Here is a 19,671-nt window from a genome sequence, read left to right as displayed (position 1 = left end):
CTTTTTGCCCTCTCGCTCGAACCGTTAGCGCAGACAGTACGTCAGTCCACAGCGATCACACCTATCTCAGTTAACAACACACAACATCGTATTTCTTTATATGCGGACGACATCCTGCTGTTTATTGAGAATGCTCCACAGTCAATTACACACATTCTTAAGCTTTTTGATCAGTTAAGTGCCATCTCAGGCTACAAAATCAATTGGACAAAGTCATCACTTTTGCCGCTAAATGAGGAGATGAGATCTGTTGTTCTGCCTCCCATAATCCCAGTAGTGAACAAATTTAAATATCTTGGCATAGATGTGTTCCCGTCTCTTCAAGCTACTGTTAAAAACAATTATAGTGACACTTTGAACGAAGTTTGTCTTGATTTAGACAGATGGTCGTCATTGCCCAACTCTCTTCAAGCTCGAGTATCAATCATAAAGATGAATGTCCTCCCTAGGGTTAATTTTGTGAGTTCTATGCTCCCACTGCCACCGCCAGCACAGTATTGGACTAAGATTCATTCTGCTATATCTAAATTTGTGTGGAATAGGAAACGCCCACGTCTCAAACTTTCCTTGTTACAGCGGGCCAGAGCTGATGGCGGTCGTTGCCTAACTTCAAATTATATTATTGGGCTTTCACTCTTCGCCCCCTTTTAAGATATTTCGACTCAACTATAAAGGTGTACTATGTACTATGTTAGGTCAAGAGGTTTTGTTTCCGTATTGTATGATTATTTATTAGAATCTAGTTATGGGACCTTGCTTGTCGATACTGTATGGAGGAATGACATACCAAATCTAGATTGGAGCTGGGATAGTGTGGTCTAATGTTGTCCTGTCTTCTAGGAATCCTGATCATCAACAAATTAATTTAAATTTTGTTCATAGGACATACTTAACCCCCCGTAGATTGTGTGCCATGCGGATTTTAAATAATCATAACTGCACTTTCTGCACTTCAAACACCATAGGTAGGTACATTCTTTCATATGGTGTGGGAGTGTCCGAGTGTCCTCACATTTTGGAATTTGGTTGCTACTAACCTTTCGACTATTCTACAAGTTAACATCACACCCTCCCCATCTCTATTCTTATTAAATGATGTATCCCAGTTGCCATTAAATAACACCCGTATTCGTGTCTTCTTTGCTGGCGTAACGGCCGCAAAGAAGATAGTTGCTTCGCACTGGAAACAGCCTCATACATTGTCATTTCGCCAATGGGCTTTGACCTTTCTAGATATCATTTATCTAGAGATGTCTACAGCAAGATTGCATGGTGCAAAAGAGGAAAACATTGAGATTTGGTCTGGTATTGCAGATTTGGTTAAGGGCATGGTTTAATCATTATTATTATTATTATCATTATTTATTTATTTTTTGTTTCCATTGCACAGTAGTAGGAGTAATGACATTTTGTGGCATCTTTGGTCTCGGGGGGAAGGGTTGTGTGGGATTGTTTGTTTTTGTGTTCCTTGCTTTTGCTGTTATGTGTTGTTTTATATGCGTTTTGTTTTCTTTAAGTCATTCATGTTGTTAACGTGTCTTATTGTGATTTGTCTTAAAATAAAAAACATTTGATAACAAAAAAGAAATGCCCTGCATTAAATTATTTGTCAGTGTTTGGAGGTGCTTGTTTTCAATAACAACATTTTGCTGCCTCCTGCATTATGTGACATTTAGAAACAGGTGGTACGCAGGACAGTTGAGTGATTTTGCGCTTCCAAACTCCAACACTCCATGCTGCTCAATGTTTTGCCACTCAGTCTAGATAAGGGGGGCGTGTCCTGATGGGATAATCATGCATGTGCATACTCTCTTAGTAATGGGAGGTTAATGCGTTGCACAGGACGCTGGCTCCTTACCGCTGACGGCGGCGTGCTGTTTGAGGTACTCCCGCCGTATGTTGACGTTCTTCACCAGACACTGGCGTGCGTGTGCCCGTCGCTCCTTCACGGGGTCCTTGGCACACAGGGCGAACACTGCCAGGTACTCCAGAGGGAGCCGCAGGCGACACAGGCCACGGTGGAGCTTCTGCGAGTAGCACTGACGCACCTGGTAGCACTCGTCCTGAGCCACAGAGGAGAGGGGGGGGGGGGGACAGGGACAAGTTTAATGAAATCCTAATATTACCAGTCAGAAGAGGAAGAGATGAGATGAAAGGAGTGTCTAACCTTTTACATGTATATAAATAAGCTACATTTGGTCCCAGAAATGTTTATTTTTCTTCTTAATCTTGGTACAATTGTATAAATTATGAATACATGTGTTTTCTGCTAATGCTTACGGTCTTGCGCTGAATTGCCTGCTTTGTGTGTTTCTTACTGTGCTAACCACATTGCTCTACATTCTAATTGTGTATACTTAGCTTTTATTGGTTTTTAATTGCTTGCAAGCTTTTATGTTTTGTTTGTTTTAATGGCCATTTTAGCATTTAGTTCCAGAGATCATGGCTGAGAATTGGCCGTTTGACTAAAACCCTGTCACATTTACAATTATGTCATGTGCACCGTCCCTGTGAAGATGATATGTATCAGAAATAAATACAATTCATACAAGGGGGGAATGAGTGGATGGGAGGAGAGCAGGAAATCAAGCTGTGCTGCATGTGTGTGTGTGTTGCTAGGGGGTTGGGGTGAAAAGAGGAGCTGAGTGCTTAAGTGTCATCCTGCCGGTAGGCAAGGTAATGTAGTTTTATTTGTACAGCACATCAACAACAAGGCAATTTAATGTGCTTTACACAGAACATCACGCAAAGGAAATGCAATTGTATAGTCTCCCCTCTGTTATGTATTTTTATGTTTTGTTGTCACAAATTTCCCTTGTGGACAATAAAGTTTACCTTGACCTTGAATGATATTAGGATGCATAAAACAAAAGTAAAACGGATATACAAAACAGTATAACAGATACAGTTACAGTGCAGAAGAGAAATTAAAGTAAATCAATCAAAGGCAGTGGAAAACAGAAAGTTGTGTTGAGTGTCAACAGACCTGCAGTTTTCTGAGAGTTTGTTCCAGATATGTGGTGGATCAAACCAAAATGCTTAATAATATGTTATGTGTTATGTTCCAATGCCAAAAACACAATTAAGTCGTTAATCGCAATTCTTGGTGTGACAATTAATCGCCTGTTTGTAATTTGTAATCGTGACAGCCCTACCCGTCAGCCACTGACTGACCCAACTACAGGTCTGCGTTGTGGGTAAGCCTACTTAAGCAAGGCCAAGCGAGCACACCCTGACAGGAAAGCAACGCGCTGCTGGCTGTGTACCAAAAACCTAAAACAACATGCGACAGAAGAGGAAAAGAAAGAAGAGAAGCTCTGTATGCGTGTGTGTGTGTGTGTGTGTGTGTGTGTGTGTGTGCTTACGTTGATGACCATACCACAGAGCTGGTATTGTTCCAGGGTGATGATCTCATGGTAACATGGTTCCTGGGCCAGTTTTAACAGAGCACACGCTGCTGCCAGCCTCAACCTAGACATATCTGGTTTACTGAGAGAGAGAGGGGGAGAGAGAGCAAGTATGAACAGTGTGTGTGTGTGTGTGTGTGTGTGTAATCATGATTATGTTTTAAATTATTTAAATCAGTGGTTTTTATTTCGAGGACCTCCATAACTCCCAAGAGTTACAGACCAGGGTCCATTTGGTTCCATTGTGTACCCTCAAGAGTGACAGGTCCCCGGACCCCACTTTAAGAACCGCTGATTTAAACCACTCCAGCCCCACTTTATACGGCGGTGCTCAACATCTGCTTGTGTATGTATGCATGTATATGCATGTACAGTACGTATGTCTGTATGTGAGAGAGTTACCCCATCCTGCCTTGCTCCGTCAGGTCTCCATCACTGTGAAGGATGGCCGTCAGCATCCTCAAGGTGGAGTTGCCCGATTTACTCTGGTTGTTCTTCACTCCCAGCAGCCATCTGACCATCAGCTTGATGCCCTGGATCTGAACACATGGAAAAATATAACCTATCTATCTCCAATTTGTGTGTTGCGTTTGTAAATTAACGCTCAAAAAGTTCAAAACGCGGCGTGAAACAATGCATGCTCATCGATCTGCTACCTTTGAATTTAGAGCGGACATATTCTAACTGTTGGTGTTTTTTCCGTAAATTAACGCCCTACTTGATCATTTGACAGCATCACACAAAATCATCAAAAGCAGCAGATCCACAAGCTACTGCTACTTTATGATGCTTTTGAATTTGAATACTGAAAAGTAACACATTTGGACATATGAGGTTTCCACACGACATAAACGATATACATTGTCTTGTTTCCATTGGGGCAGGGTTGGAGACAGACTATGTCCAAGCAACCAAATATATATGTGTATATATATATATCTTATCGAATGTGTGCTTTTTGACAAAATACCAGTCAAAGATATTGTCAACTAGAAAAAGTGCCCTTCTGGGCACAGGTCTCCACCAGGAGGATAGAAGTGTGTGTGATGTTTGGCAGGATGGATTATGAGAAATCAAACAAACCAGTCTTTTTTTTTAAATATATATTTTTTATCCCACGATTTTGTAACCCATTTTTCACCCCTGTGTCAATCATCTAATGTGATCCTGGGCTCTACACACCCTCCACAAACCTAGTCCCCATATATGGGGGACAAGGGGAGAGCAACGGACTTGAACTCATTCTTCCGTCATGCCTGAGTGTCCAAGTTGCTCCTTTACACCTGACAGGGGGGAGTTTCCCTGATTGGACGTAGCGCGTGGAAGGAACACGTTATTCCAACCAGTTCCTTTCCCCTCCATCGGGCGCCCCGGCTGGCCAGGGGGAGGCAGTTTAGTGACCAGGATTACTGCATGTTTTTTGTGAGGGTACCTACCAGTCTTGATCACATGGCTATGGAGATCAGGTATACCAATTTGCGTGAAATTAGGATAAAATCTGATGGAGTAATATTAGACAATGTGTTTTACATATGTCGACCTCCTGGTGGCGCTATAAAGAGCAGATGTGAAAAATTCCAGGCAAAGGTTTTTCCTTGGCCTCTAGGGAGTGTGCATACTAGGTTTTACACAGATCGTTGCAGTTATACTGTAGGTAAAAACACTAATCGGCCAGTTATAGCGCCACCATGAGGTTGAACATTTTCCAGTGGCATGGGGCTAGTGGGAATGTGCATGCAACATTTCACGGGAATCATTTAATGTGTTCATGATTCGCAGCATTTTGTTTGAAACTGAGCACTCCTGCGAACTTTGGAAGCCAATCTTAGCCAATCAGGATGGAGTCTGAAAATTTTGAAAGACCCGTTTTGTTGAATGGCTCTAGAGACTGTGTACCAATTTGCATGATGTTTGGACAAAATATGACCACCAACCACCAGTACTGGTACCAGTGGGATGGGGAACCAGCAAACCTTCCGGCCTACCGTACATTTTTTACCAGTGAGTCAAGTTGATTACATAAGTAGCTAGCAGGGGGACTCAACAAACACATGGCAACAACCACCACGGCAATCTTTGTTAACAAGTTGGCAGTGGATATTAAGCCGTAGGACAAGATTGCTAAATGGAATATTATTCATTCTAGCCTCAGCTGTTTTCCCTTAGTGCAGAGAGAGAGAGAGAGAGAGAGAGAGAGAGAGAGAGCATAGAAAGACCTTGGCCAGAGTTTCTGGGGACACCTCGTCATCTGGGACCCACAGTTTAGTCGTCTTCTTTCCTGGGATCTGCAGAAAAAGCAGCACTTGTTAGAAGAGTTCTCTTCCAACAAAAGATTCTATAATACACTTAAGATCCTTTAATTTCCTAACTACATAAAGCCATTTAATTGTTTTATTTATTACAATTCAAATATAATACAAAAATATAATGCGTATTAATCTAATCATTTTTTTTAAGAAACAAACACAAATGTGAAATGTTTCCCCAGGCATGGTGCTCATGAGTTCATTAAACTGAACTGGGATGGCTGCTGCAGTGCGTACGTACCCTGTCGTTCATGAGCAGGTCCTTGACGATGAAGTTGGCCACCAGAGACTTGAGCGGAGCGGCAAACTGCTCCGGGGCCAGCAGGGCCAGGTGTCCCAGGGTGGTCAGGGGTGTGATCAGCTGCTCCACGTTCCCAGGGTCCAGGCCTTTGTGTAGCGGCTGGATGGAGAGAGGAACCACAGGACAGGCTCATTGTTAGGCCTGCCACAATTATTACATGGGTATACAATTATTAAATGTGGGTTAGGGATGGTTATTTGTCTTATCTGCCCCGTGCAATTTGTGATTATGAAGCCTAAAAACTAATTGAACACGTTACTGCCCAGCCCTCTAGGTGAGGTCCTGGCGCTAGTGCCAGAGAAATCTGCGAAATAAGCAGAGAAGAAGGGTAACTTCCACCCGAGCCGGAAGTGATGTAGTCTGGATCTGTAATGTAAGCCTATGGAACAATAATGAATTTTATTTGTATTGCACTTTTCATTCACAGGGAATCCCAGAGTGCTACATGGTTAAAAACATATAATCAATCATGGAAGGTTAAAAACAGGGTAATCAAAATAGCAAAAAGACAATTCAACACGAAAAGGCCTTCCGAAACAGGAAAGTTTTTAGGCCCGTTTTAAAAGATTCAATAGTCTGCGGCACTCTCAAGTCCATGGGGAGGCTGCATAGTTGCGGTGCTTCCGAGCCAAAAGGCCTGGTGCCCCATGGTGCGCAGATTGGTGTCAGGAACCTGGAGCAGAAATGTGTTTGCATAGGCTAATAGGCTATAAACATGGCATTTTATGCCATTCTGAGCATAAATAGAATACCACTATTAAAAGTGTATTCATATTACGTTCAATTAAATTGTTAATCACGAATCAACGTCAACTTTAATTTGTAATCGTGCACAGCCTGCTCATTGTCAACTATGACTGGGGTACATACTAATGGAACTGCAACTAACGCAGTGGTGAAACCAGTATTACAATTAAAACAAATAAATACGATTCAGCATTGGAATTTTACATTGAAAAGAAGATTGGATTCTTTAAATTCTGTAACTGCAATATTCGGTTATTTAATTAATTAAATTCTTTGGAATTTGATTAGTCCTAACTTCGGTCTTCCCTGTGTGTTCTGAATTGGCTGGATCTTGAATGAATGGCCTATTCAGCATGCTTTGCTTGTGCTGTATCGTCTAATGAGGTACAAAAACATGGGAAGCGCAGGGTACCTTTCATCAATTTTCTGCATGATTTACCACCCCAGCCTCAATCTGTTCCTGCTGTTAGCTACCATCAGGCAGGCGACACCGCGGTATCAAATGCCCAACGATCAGACCAAGGGACAGTTTCCTCAGCCAGGCTATCAGGCCGCTGAACATGGAACTGTGCCCTGGCGAGTGTTACATACTCCCATTACAATGTAGGGCGGCGTTTATGCCTTAAAAATGCTAAATCAGGGTCGCTCGGGCGATGCAGCGGTAAAGTGCATGCCCACCACCACAGGGTTTAATCCACCGCGTTGCAACCGGCTTTGTCAAGCGTCTATACAAACACATTTGGCCTGTGTTCGGGGGAGGCAAGCCGGGCAGGTATGGTGATAATTATGGCGCTTGTTGCGTGGGAGGAGTAGCACAAACAACACATCCTCCCTGTGGGGGATCCTCACTGGCAGGCGAGTCAATGATACATCAGCAGTGATATTGACAACACACTGCGGAGGAAATCATTTACATCAAGGCAAATAGTCGCATAAGTAGAGTGCAAAGAGAACACTGTAGTGCTTCAAAGAAACTATCAGCTAAACATCAAACCTAGAAATAACAAAAACATGACGTGAACAAGTAACCACACAGTGGAGCTCACCTCAAAGATCTGAGCGAAGTGTGTGTCTCTGCTGTTGGTGAACATGGCGTGGATGCAGTGGATGGCGTACTTTGCCTGGCGAGGAGGGCCGCGTTTCGCTTTGGCCTGCAGTACCGGCAGCAGAACACTAGATGGGGAAGGTGAGACAAGATCAATAGGAGAAAGAGGTACATCTATGAGGCAGGTGCACGAGCCAAAAAAACTAAAAAACTGTCTTTGTAACTTTGTAAAGATGCAAGTCAAGGCTTTATGAAGAAATCAAAAAATCTCCAGCAAGGGCTGAATTATTTATTTATTTACTCTGCAGTAAATGAGTTAACCCATTTAGGAATGATGTCGATTAAAAAATAAATGTTTCTGAAAAACCTATGTTTCTATAGCAGTGGTGCTCAACCTTTTTCATGTCAAGGACCACCCATAATTATCTGTATTTGGCCATGGACCCCCATCTCAAAATATGTTGTTTCAGGGACTCCCCAGAAGCAAAGATTTGAGAAAAATGTTCGCTCTGAAAGTACATATTTTCAAAGATTTGCGCCAAGATTGTTCAAAAATAGCAGATCTACAAGCTCATAGCTATGAGCTTGTAGATCTCCTATAGTATAAAGTTAAAACACCAAAAGAGGATTCCCGTCCTTCACAAGAAAAGGTTTGAGAGCCAGTGGCGTGGACGGACGTACGATTTGATGTGAGGGAAGCTCTCCTCCATCTTGCTGCCGGTGTTCTTGAAGATCTGCAGGGCCGCCTCGGCCACCTTTTCGTCGTCCATCTTCAGACAGCCCAGCAGGGACTCGAACGTCTCCGCGGAGTGGAACGACACCGGGTGGGTGAACGACAACACCTGACAAACATAACGGCACAAACGCCATTTAGGGGTTGCAACAGTTAAAGCTGCACTATGTATCTTTCCTCGTGTGCCCCGGATTTGAACACGGTTTCCTGTGCACGTGCTGATTTCGTTTTTTAAATAATTGAGCTAATAGAGCGAGCCTGTCTGCTTGCTCAGAGGATAAATCTAATCTTGACCATCAGGTCAAAATGTGTGTCAGACCCCCGTGAAACATGACCTTTGACACGATCTAAATGTCTCAATAGAAGAGCAGGGAGACAAAATACAACCATTGCATAGAGTTAGAGATTTTGCTTAGCATGCTGCTTTGCAGAATTAAGGAAACACTTCAACACACAACGCATCTTCATATAATTGGTCCTCACTAATAGTCATGATAAAATAAATACAAAATAAATCTTTTAACTGTATTCCATTTGTTGCCATAAATGGTTACACATTTACTTATACGTAAGTGTTCCTGAATGAACCCCATTTGTGATGTATTAAATGGGCTGTGTTTGTGTGTGTGTGTGTTGTAGGGCTATCCCCGACTAAGGATTTGTATAGTCGACTGATAGATGAATACATTTGCTGTTAGTCGACTAATAGTCGACTGAGCAAAAAAAAAAAAAAAAAAATGAATTGTATATAAAAATATAATATTTACAAAAATATACAAAAATATTGTATTATTCCACTAGGTCTGTGGGGGACATAAACACATTGAACATTCTGACTGTTCAAATCTCCAATGTGCATGTGGAGTGTGTCTGCCTGTGTGGCAATGTGCCACTGCCTGTGACTTGAATCGCACAGTGTGCTGGCCTGATACAGAAAAAAATAAAAACCCCTTTTTTTCTTTTTAAGTGGTGCAAACCACTTCTACATCCAGCTTACAATGCCCTGTACGTGTTTGTGTGTGTGTCTGTGTGAGCATGGAACGAGAGAAGTATGTGACATGGCTGCCACCTGCTGGACGCACGGGAGTTGCACCACTTGGTTCACACTGGTGTGATTCTTTTTTTTAACAACTGAGAGGCTTGTCATTAGCCAGATTGAGCACAGCAGGTGAGATTGAGATTCTGGAGTCTATCAGGCCAGCGCACTGTGCGATTCAAGTCACAGGCAGTGGCACATTGCCACACAGGCAGACACACTCCACATGCACATTGGAGATTTGAACAGTCAGAATGTTCAAATGTGTTTATGTCCCCCACAGACCTAGTGGACTAATACAATATTTTTGTATATTTTTGTAAATATTGTATTTTTATATACAATTTTTTGGGGCAAAAGAAAAAAAGATGAACATCGACTAAGAGGTGGTCAGTCGACTGAGACCCGTTCCGATCGATTAGTCGACTATTAGACTAATCGAGGTCAGCCCTAGTCTGTTGTGTGTGGTGTGTGTGTTGGTGGTGTGTAGCTGTGTTACCTTGAGTAGCTCCAGTCCTGCTCTGATGGCCTCGTCAGTTGGAACACCTTCCTCTTCATCATCAGCTGTACCTTCTATTGATTTATTCACCTGCTTTATAAGGGCACTGGTACACACACACACAGACACATACACACGATGGAGCCATCAAAAAACGCCTAGCGCTCATAATGAAACATGGCAGACATGTGGACAGGAGGAACCACCGACCCAGGGATCATTGGACGACCTGCTCTACCTCCTGAGCCACACCTTTACCTCACCCCATTTTGTTTTTAATAAATAAAAAAGAAAAAACATTGAGGTTTACCAGTATTTGCAATGCTGTCGAGATTACACGAAAATAAATCAACAATTAACACATTGAGTACGCCGACTGCCTTCAAAATATAGGCTATAGAATACCGGAGGTGTCTGATCGCTTTTACTTTGAAAGCCATGAACCGGAAACACTTTCCTAAAAAAGTTGACTTTACAAAGTGACCTCAACATCCCCGATCATCTTAATATATTGTTTTACGCTCCAAAAAGCGTTCATATTTTGCGGGAGAGACGGATGAGGAGCAGAAAATAAGCGCCAGCATATCGCTCTATTCATCACCACGGAGAGCGCCCTGGATTAGGAGCTATGAGTCATTCTTTCCGTCTCGCTAACGTGGGAGTCAATGACAAGCTAATAGTTGCACTGAGCGTTAGCATACGGCAAGTGAAAAGCGAAATGCCAAAAAAATAAATAGGAAAAATTCTGAATATTAATATCTCGCCCCGCATCGCTGGGATGTCGCTAGGACGTCCTCAGACGTCCTTAGAACTCTACTCTACTCTATCCTATGACGTTCTCAGGCGTCCTACGTGCTGTAAGTGTTAACAGTTAAACTAACGTAACCCGCATTCCCCGCTATTTAATCCAATATTCTACGCTGCAGATTGTTTTATTACCTTTAGAGCATACGCCGAAGTATTTGCAGCTTTCAACCACGAAAATCCGAAACGATCACAGCCTGCACAGCGCGTTGCAGCCCAAATAAGTCCCCTGTTCACTTCCATTGAGCTCATTCCCCCCGAAGCCCTACAGACTAGACAGGAAGTATGATTTCCGGTTTCGTCATCATAACGCTATGGCCTCGTCACCAGGTCTGCGACAAATCTTTTTTATTATTTTAAAACGTATTAAGCAGCGCTGATTGTTGGATTAAACTATTTAAAGCGCTGAAAGTGTTAAGACAGGTACAGATAAGAAACACAGAAACAACAAAGTAAGACCCAAACAACCCATACCTGATGGACTCTGTGTCGATGTGGACCGGGGCGATTCTCTCCAACAGGAACTTCACCATCTCCAGGAAGGGGTTACTGGGCTGCTTGGGACTCCCTAGTTTCTTAGTAATGTCTCGCTGAGGACAAACGCACACAGACACGAAATCATTATGTCCATTTGTTATCCATATAAGTCATACACTGTAGTGTAGAATAAAGCTGAAAATGTAATGAAGATGTTTAGGTATCATTCCAATGCCCTTATTCTGGGCGTGAACATCGGCTGTTTCGCCGAAGTGATTCAGTGTTTAGTGGAAAAAAGTTCCAATCAATAAGTTATCTTTAACCACTCTTGTTTTTATACAATGTTAAATTAAATGACGTAACCTCCAATTTATTAAAGTCAATATTTTAGACAAATTATTAAAGTCAGCATTTTAAATGAAACACTTCAAATTAACCATTTAAATGGAATAGATACGTTTCAAATCAAGTAACGATTTAAGCACTTGGAATAAAGAAAGATAAATAGCTGATCCTTGAGCTTGTAGATCAGCTCTTTTCTAAATAGGCATTTTAAACCTTTAACATTATGGTGAACCATGAATTGTCCACATTTTTTGTAGTCTTTTAAATTCTTAAATGTAAATGATTAACAGTTTTTATCTTTGTCTCATTCTTTTGTAATTTATACTTAAACACAAGTGAATTAATTCCCAAAAGTGTGAACACAGAACCCAACACACACAATGAATGTGTTCTACAATGTGTTCCTTAAAGCTGCTATAAACAATAAGTATGTCAACATTTTAATGACTTTTTTTTCTTTTTTTGTATTCAGACAGCCATCAATGGGTAGAACGCTCCCCCCAAACAATTGTCTCTGTGACACATCTAGGGGCCGCAATCTGCATTCAAAGATATTTCCAAGAAGCTTTGTCATTGGTCCAAAAAAACCCGGTCACAATGACTAACCAATCAGGAAGCAGACAGGCAAATCGACCAAAGACAAAGCTTCTAGGAAAATCTTTGAATGCAGATTGTGGCCCCTAGATGTGTCACAGAGACTAACGTTTTTGTTGGGAGCATTCTACCCATTGCTGGCTGTCTGAATACAAAAAAAGTCATTAAAATGTTGACATATTATTGCTTATAGCAGCTTTAAACCAACTTAAATGGTAGTCAAACCATGAACACATTAAAGGTATGTTCAGTGATTTCACTCAAAAAACCTTAGGTTTCGTTTTTGGCTGTGGGACCTAGCCTTTCGTCCAATCAGGATAGAGAGTCAAAAACGAAACCTAAGGTTTTTTGACCCCCAGGGGTTAACTGGGGACAGGGAGGAACTCCTTATAAGGCCAGCACACTCTATAGTAGGGAGGATTATCCAACAAAACAAAAAAATAAGTGATATTTGAATTAAGTGAAATCACTGAATATACCTTTAAAGCAGTATTCCAAACATTCAAGTAAATAAACATTTCAACAGACCATTGTTTGAACGGCCTTTTATAGTCTTCAGGTGCTCCTAATGAGCAGCGGCCATATTGTGTGGCACTCTGGGAAGTGTAGTTTTTTTAGATGCCAAGCAAGAACTCCACTACTGAGTTCTGACTCAACGCCTAGCACAGAGCTCTGGAGGACCCGGGTCAACAAAGTAACACAGGGTTCAAGAGGTTAATGGTTTAAGCGAACCCTTCAGACTGCACTCACCACACACACTTCGGCCTGTTTACAGGAACAGGACGGGCTGACCAGGGTCTCCAGCTGGTCTCGGATCCTCTCATCGTCATCCAGCACCTGGGCCAGCTTCTTCACAAAGTCCTGGGCCTTGCCTGGGTCTGGAAGGTTCCCTGCGCACACAGATACACACACAATGACAATTTTTTGGTGAGACAGCAGTCATGTAATTCGGGTAGATACAATAAATATTTACAATGTTAGGGAATTAAGTAGGGCATTAACACTAACCATTAATGCTTCATCAATACTTCAGCCTACTAGTGTCACACAAACGTGGCTATGGTAGCTAGGTATTCATCAATTCATGTCTTTCTGTGGGTTTTATAAATACTGAACCAAGTATTAACAAGAGCTTGTGGCTAAATAATAACTATATTGACTGGATATAAAGTACAAGGTTGCCAACCTACCTTTACAGCAACGGTATACTATTTTAGATTTGATGGCAAAGTGTGTGAGTGTGTGTCACTTACTTGTGATCACCATCACCTTGGCGAACACAGCTTTGCTGGATGTTTCCGACTAGACATGATGTTGAACACAGACAAAAGTGCAAGAAAGAATTTAAGAACATGAGTCACTTTCGATCGATACAGCAGCTTCAGATAGTATTCAGTCACCTTCGCCTTTTCACATTCTGTTGTTTTCTAGACTTAATCGAAACATACAAAAAATCTTGTCTACAAATTCATGAGAAAAAATAAACTATTAATAGTATATTTCAAGTCTATTTCTTTAGTCCAAATCTATAAGCATAGAATAAAACCCAAGCCAGGACTTTCAGACCCTACACACACAAACCCTGTGTGTGTGTGTGTGTGTGTGTGTGCAGCCCAAGTTAATTGAAGGGAAACTTGACATGGGTAATGAGTAACCCACTGATCCCTGTGATCATATCTGCATGCAGAGCAGTGCTGTTACCTTGGGCTGTTTGACAAGGTCCAGCAGGTCTTTGACATGATGTCTCAACATGTTCTGACATTTCCACATCTCATTCAGAGCCCTGAGAGAGAGAGAGAGAGAGAGAGAGAGAGAGAGAGAGAGAGAGAGAGAGAGAGAGAGAGAAAGAGAGAGAGAATACATTGTGTGTATCCCTGCACTGTTTACACCAAATGATCTCTTTACATAGAAATACTTTGGCAATTATGAACTACCTTTCCTATATGGATGTATTCAGTATTTAAGTCCGACGTCATTTTGTAGTGCTACGTTACGTCCGGGTCCAAGTGGCACCAGCTCCCGTCCGCATCTCATTGTAAATTGAATATCTAAACTCGTGAATCTTTTTACAGCAACGTTATTTTTCAGAAAGGAAGCCATTGAGGGTTAAAATGGGTCTTAATGCTTCCAACTCGAGTGGAATTATTAATGTTTTGTACAAGTGTCCATGACAACAAAAATATATGATGTGGAGACAATAAAGACTATTATTATCATTATTATTGAAGGTGGCAACAGTCCATTTGATCGGTAAAATATTTCTAGAATGTGTGCAGACTTGAGTATGTTGAATCTAGTTTGCATTATGAGGATTTATTTGACACAATAAAATAAAATGGCGATAGTATTCCATGTGGGGCAGACGGCCTGAATTACTATTTCTGATAGAAAAAGCATTTTTTTTTATATAGTTTCATAAGATAGTCCTGCCTCTACATTGCAATACAACGTGGTTCTGTTTGCACATGTCTTTATTCCCATGTAATTGTACATACATCGTTTTGTTTTGATTGTTATGCATTTACATTGCCAAAGCAAATGTGGAACATGTTTTCTCAAGCCAATAATGAAGCTCGTAAAGAGTGGAAAAAGAATGGAGAGATAAGAGAGTGTAGATAAAAATAGCCAGGGAGCCACAGGCCCAAAAGCTCAAGGAATAGAGATTAACCTGTGATGTCATGGCATACTTTTTATTTGTGTTTTTTTCTATTCACTTGGTCATTAAGGTCCACAGAATGAGAGGTCTGCTCTGCCGGAAACATGGCGAAAAGTTATGGCCATTTTTGTATACCACACCATAGACATAATATGTCATCATGCTTTAAGTAGCATGTGACATATCAAACTAGGGGGTTTTCATGATTCTGAATCCATTCCCAGAATTAGTTTTGCACGAAAAACACTCCTTGGCCTAAATTCAGCCATATCCACAGTTTTTAGGCCAAGGAGTGTTTTTCATGCAAAACTAATGCTTGGAATGGATTCATAAGCATGAAATGTTTGCCTTATATCTTGGTTGTCTACTCTATGGTGTGGTATACAAAAATGGCCATAACTTTTTTTCGCGATGTTTCCGGCAGAGCAGACCTCTCATTCTGTGGACCTTAATGACCAAATTAATAGAAAAAAAACACAAATAAAAAGTATGTCATGACATTACAGGTCCTCTCAAATTTTGGGTGACTGGCTGCCCGGCTAAAAGGGAGAAGTGAGAAAGCATGTAGGTGTGTGTCAGAGGGAGCAGGGAGAAAGCATGTAGGTGTGTGTCAGAGGGAGAAGTGAGAAAGCATGTAGGTGTGTGTCAGAGGGAGCAGGGTGAAAGCATGTAGGTGTGTGTCAGAGGGAGCAGGGTGAAAGCATGTAGGTGTGTGTCAGAGGGAGAAGTGAGAAAGCATGTAGGTGTGTGTCAGAGGGAGCAGGGAGAAAGCATGTAGGTGTGTGTCAGAGGGAGCAGGGAGAAAGCATGTAGGTGTGTGTCAGAGGGAGCAGGGAGAAAGCATGTAGGTGTGTGTCAGAGGGAGCAGGGTGAAAGCATGTAGGTGTGTGTCAGAGGGAGAAGTGAGAAAGCATGTAGGTGTGTGTCAGAGGGAGCAGGGTGAAAGCATGTAGGTGTGTGTCAGAGGGAGAAGTGAGAAAGCATGTAGGTGTGTGTCAGAGGGAGCAGGGAGAAAGCATGTAGGTGTGTGTCAGAGGGAGCAGGGTGAAAGCATGTAGGTGTGTGTCAGAGGGAGCAGGGTGAAAGCATGTAGGTGTGTGTCAGAGGGAGCAGGGAGAAAGCATGTAGGTGTGTGTCAGAGGGAGAAGTGAGAAAGCATGTAGGTGTGTGTCAGAGGGAGCAGGGTGAAAGCATGTAGGTGTGTGTCAGAGGGAGAAGTGAGAAAGCATGTAGGTGTGTGTCAGAGGGAGCAGGGTGAAAGCATGTAGGTGTGTGTCAGAGGGAGCAGGGAGAAAGCATGTAGGTGTGTGTCAGAGGGAGCAGGGTGAAAGCATGTAGGTGTGTGTCAGAGGGAGAAGTGAGAAAGCATGTAGGTGTGTGTCAGAGGGAGCAGGGAGAAAGCATGTAGGTGTGTGTCAGAGGGAGCAGGGTGAAAGCATGTAGGTGTGTGTCAGAGGGAGCAGGGTGAAAGCATGTAGGTGTGTGTCAGAGGGAGCAGGGTGAAAGCATGTAGGTGTGTGTCAGAGGGAGCAGGGTGAAAGCATGTAGGTGTGTGTCAGAGGGAGCAGGGTGAAAGCATGTAGGTGTGTGTCAGAGGGAGCAGGGTGAAAGCATGTAGGTGTGTGTCAGAGGGAGCAGGGTGAGTGTGGGAGTAGAAACAACACTGTGTATGCATACGCATTTGATTGGTCAGCGGCATGAAATCATGGTTAAAGCTTCCAGCTGGTTCAGTTAGTAACCACTTAAACCCCAGCATCTGTAGTGTGGGTAAAGCTTTCACAGAAAATGGCAGATCGACTGTCGATCAGCTATGTTCAGCGAAGGCTTTCCCCACAACAACAGAAAATATAGAATATGGTATTGGTAAGTAGTAAGTACACACTTTTGTGTATGTCCATGTTCACATGACCCGATGAAGATCAAATAGATCGAAAGGTCAGAATTCTCAATAAAGAACGTCTTTCTTATACCTGTGGTGTGCGGACTCCATCCAATATCTACCTGAAGTTACTTTAGCCCAGCACCCAGCCTGTCGATGTGCGTATTCTACATCCGCTCATGGTAATATGGTAAATGGTGCATTTATATAGCACCTTTATCCGAGGCGCTTTACATAGATTGTGCATTACATTCACACACCGATGGCAGCGGAAACCATGCAAGGCACCAACTAGCACATCGGGAGCAATTAGGGGTTCAGTGTATTCTCAAGGACACTTCGACAGTAACTCTGGGGGGAGCGTGGGTTCGAACTGGCAACCTTGCGGTTCCCATCCAGGCACTCTACCCCTGAGCCACCGCCGCGAGAAAGCCTTGTATCTTAACCGTGTGGTTACAAGGGTTTTCAACACCACGTTTATTGAGCAATGTTTTGATTTCTTCTAATGTGATTATGCAAAAGTGCGTGTGTGTGTGTCTTACTTGACAGCATTGGGGTCCAGCGTAGCGTACAGGTAATATAGACACTTCATCCTCTCTGTGGTCTCCAGGTTGTGAGGAACCATGAACTGAGCAAAGATACGCTCAACCAGCAGTCTGCATGGAATAAAGATACGCTCAACCAGCAGTCTGCATGGAATAAAGCTAAATGAAATATCACCACTGAAAAATGTTTCTGTGACCAAGTCCAGTTATGTGATTTGTGAAACAGTGTGAAAGGTGTCTCTCACACTAGTGCTGTTTCTTAGTGAAACAGTGTGAAAGGTGTCCCCCACACTAGTGCTGTTTCTTAGTGAAACAGTGTGAAAGGTGTCCCCCACACTAGTGCTGTTTCTTAGTGAAACAGTGTGAAAGGTGTCCCCCACACTAGTGCTGTTTCTTAGTGAAACAGTGTGAAAGGTGTCCCCCACACTAGTGCTGTTTCTTAGTGAAACAGCTTGAAAGGTGTCCCCCACACTAGTGCTGTTTCTTAGTGAAACAGTGTGAAAGGTGTCCCCCACACTAGTGCTGTTTCTTAGTGAAACAGTGTGAAAGGTGTCTCTCACACTAGTGCTGTTTCTTAGTGAAACAGTGTGAAAGGTGTCCCCCACACTAGTGCTGTTTCTTAGTGAAACAGTGTGAAAGGTGTCCCCCACACTAGTGCTGTTTCTTAAACAGTTCCTGCTGTTCTACATACGGACACAGACTGAGGCTTTAACCTTTTCTTTATGAAAAGTATGAAATATCCAAGACTGATTTGATGTAAAATGCTTCTGAACAAATTGCCTGTTTGACCACTTCAAATGCTTAAAATGATAACCGAAAACAGCCCATCTGCAAGCTCTCAATGCCGCTGCATCTATGCCACATTGAGAGCTTGTAGAACGGCTATTTTCATTGCGTAACATACTTTGGCTTCTATGGAATCCAAAATACCATGAATCCATGAGTTTGTGTGCACACCATAGACTGTAAAAAATATGGACAAAGCGTTCGCCGGGTCTAACATGGACGTAAAATGAAGCCTGTTATTCCTGCACTGTAAATCGCCATCTTTCTAGATCTGTTTGGTACCAGCTGGCCATTGGCTGGCTCCGTTTTGGACCAGCTGGCCATTGGCTGCCCAGACAACGAGGCGGGACTTCCCCCCCTTCTTCTCCGTTGGTTTTTATTTTGACTCGAGTGGGAGGGGAATCCCGATCATAGACTGTAACGGTAGCCACGCCCCTCAGAACATACGCGATGGTTTTTTTTCTTTATGGTCATTTTTTTAATTAATGGGACCATAATTTTCCAAAAAGAATATTATGACATTAGAAATGAGACTTTAAACTAGTGACTGGAAGAAGAAAGTATTCATGACCATGTTTATTAAGGTAATACAGTCTAGGTGAAGTTGGGCCAAAATACATGGGCCTCAATGGAGCTATGGGGCTTTTTGGGTCCAGTCCAGCGCCACAACAGGCCATTATATGAACTACCGATTTCAAATGAGGCTTCACGAAATATCTGGCTGACTGCCCCCCTGGTGCACACACAGGTTTGCATTACTATACTGGTGAGGACATCAACATTTTAAGACAATGATTTTATGAAGATGTTGCTGTGTAAGCATAGCTGGTCAATGTTCTCTCTGCGGTGCTTTCACGCCCACTTGCTGTAGTTGAGACCTATGTTTCTCATTGGCTGTACAGACAACCTATCGTCCTGATTGGCTGCCTCGTCTCTAGGCAACCACACACCTTTTGCCAATAGCCGACCTCTCAGCCATGGGATATAAGGCAGTAGCTGGTAATTAATTGATGTCATCAATTCTTGTTTCAACCATAAAACATCCATGTCTCTTTTGAGGACCAAGAAAATGGTTTACTTCTCAAAATCTACTATACCTGTACTTGTGTCTCACGCGCACACACAATCCATTTTACTTCTTAAATACACTCTCTCTTCGCATGACTCCATAAATGACAGGCCTCTCTCTCTCCCCTGCTCTCTCTATCAATGACGGGCCTCTCTCGCTCTCCCCTGCTCTCTCTATCAGTCCGTCTGTCATCTGTAAGTAACCTCATCAACCTGCCTCGTCTCACATTGCAGTTCAATCATTTGATCTTGTTACAATACACAGATACAGTAATCAGGCTATGACGCTCTTCAGCTGGACTCGAACTAGGAGTGAGAACAGCCAATGTCATGCTGTTGTAACATGCAATAAAGTATACTTTGGTATAACTCCAATAATAAGTACAGTGTTCCTCAAGCAACGTGCAGATATAATTAAATATTGAACCCACGCACACACTCTC

General features: G+C 42.5%; 1 protein-coding gene across 2 annotated transcripts in view; it reads right to left on the bottom strand.

Moving 5' to 3' along the window:
* pds5b (PDS5 cohesin associated factor B) overlaps positions 1-19,671 on the bottom strand; it is a 68,157-nt gene that overhangs the window by 11,451 nt on the left and 37,035 nt on the right. For both annotated transcript variants that reach the window (XM_083787815.1, XM_083787816.1), the window contains exons 13-25: positions 17,372-17,485; positions 13,996-14,077; positions 13,548-13,596; positions 13,045-13,184; positions 11,353-11,468; positions 10,075-10,180; positions 8,488-8,648; positions 7,808-7,934; positions 5,955-6,113; positions 5,624-5,692; positions 3,810-3,946; positions 3,366-3,489; positions 1,859-2,063 (exon numbers count right to left, since the gene is read on the bottom strand). In XM_083787815.1, coding sequence (XP_083643941.1) covers positions 1,859-2,063; positions 3,366-3,489; positions 3,810-3,946; positions 5,624-5,692; positions 5,955-6,113; positions 7,808-7,934; positions 8,488-8,648; positions 10,075-10,180; positions 11,353-11,468; positions 13,045-13,184; positions 13,548-13,596; positions 13,996-14,077; positions 17,372-17,485 — 1,589 coding nt within the window. The remainder of the gene's footprint in view (positions 1-1,858; positions 2,064-3,365; positions 3,490-3,809; positions 3,947-5,623; positions 5,693-5,954; positions 6,114-7,807; positions 7,935-8,487; positions 8,649-10,074; positions 10,181-11,352; positions 11,469-13,044; positions 13,185-13,547; positions 13,597-13,995; positions 14,078-17,371; positions 17,486-19,671) is intronic.

This window comes from Protomyctophum parallelum, assembly GCF_964188405.1.
Source record: "Protomyctophum parallelum genome assembly, chromosome: 1".
Lineage (NCBI taxonomy): Eukaryota > Metazoa > Chordata > Actinopteri > Myctophiformes > Myctophidae > Protomyctophum > Protomyctophum parallelum.
This window is presented reverse-complemented; position numbering and strand designations above follow the sequence as displayed.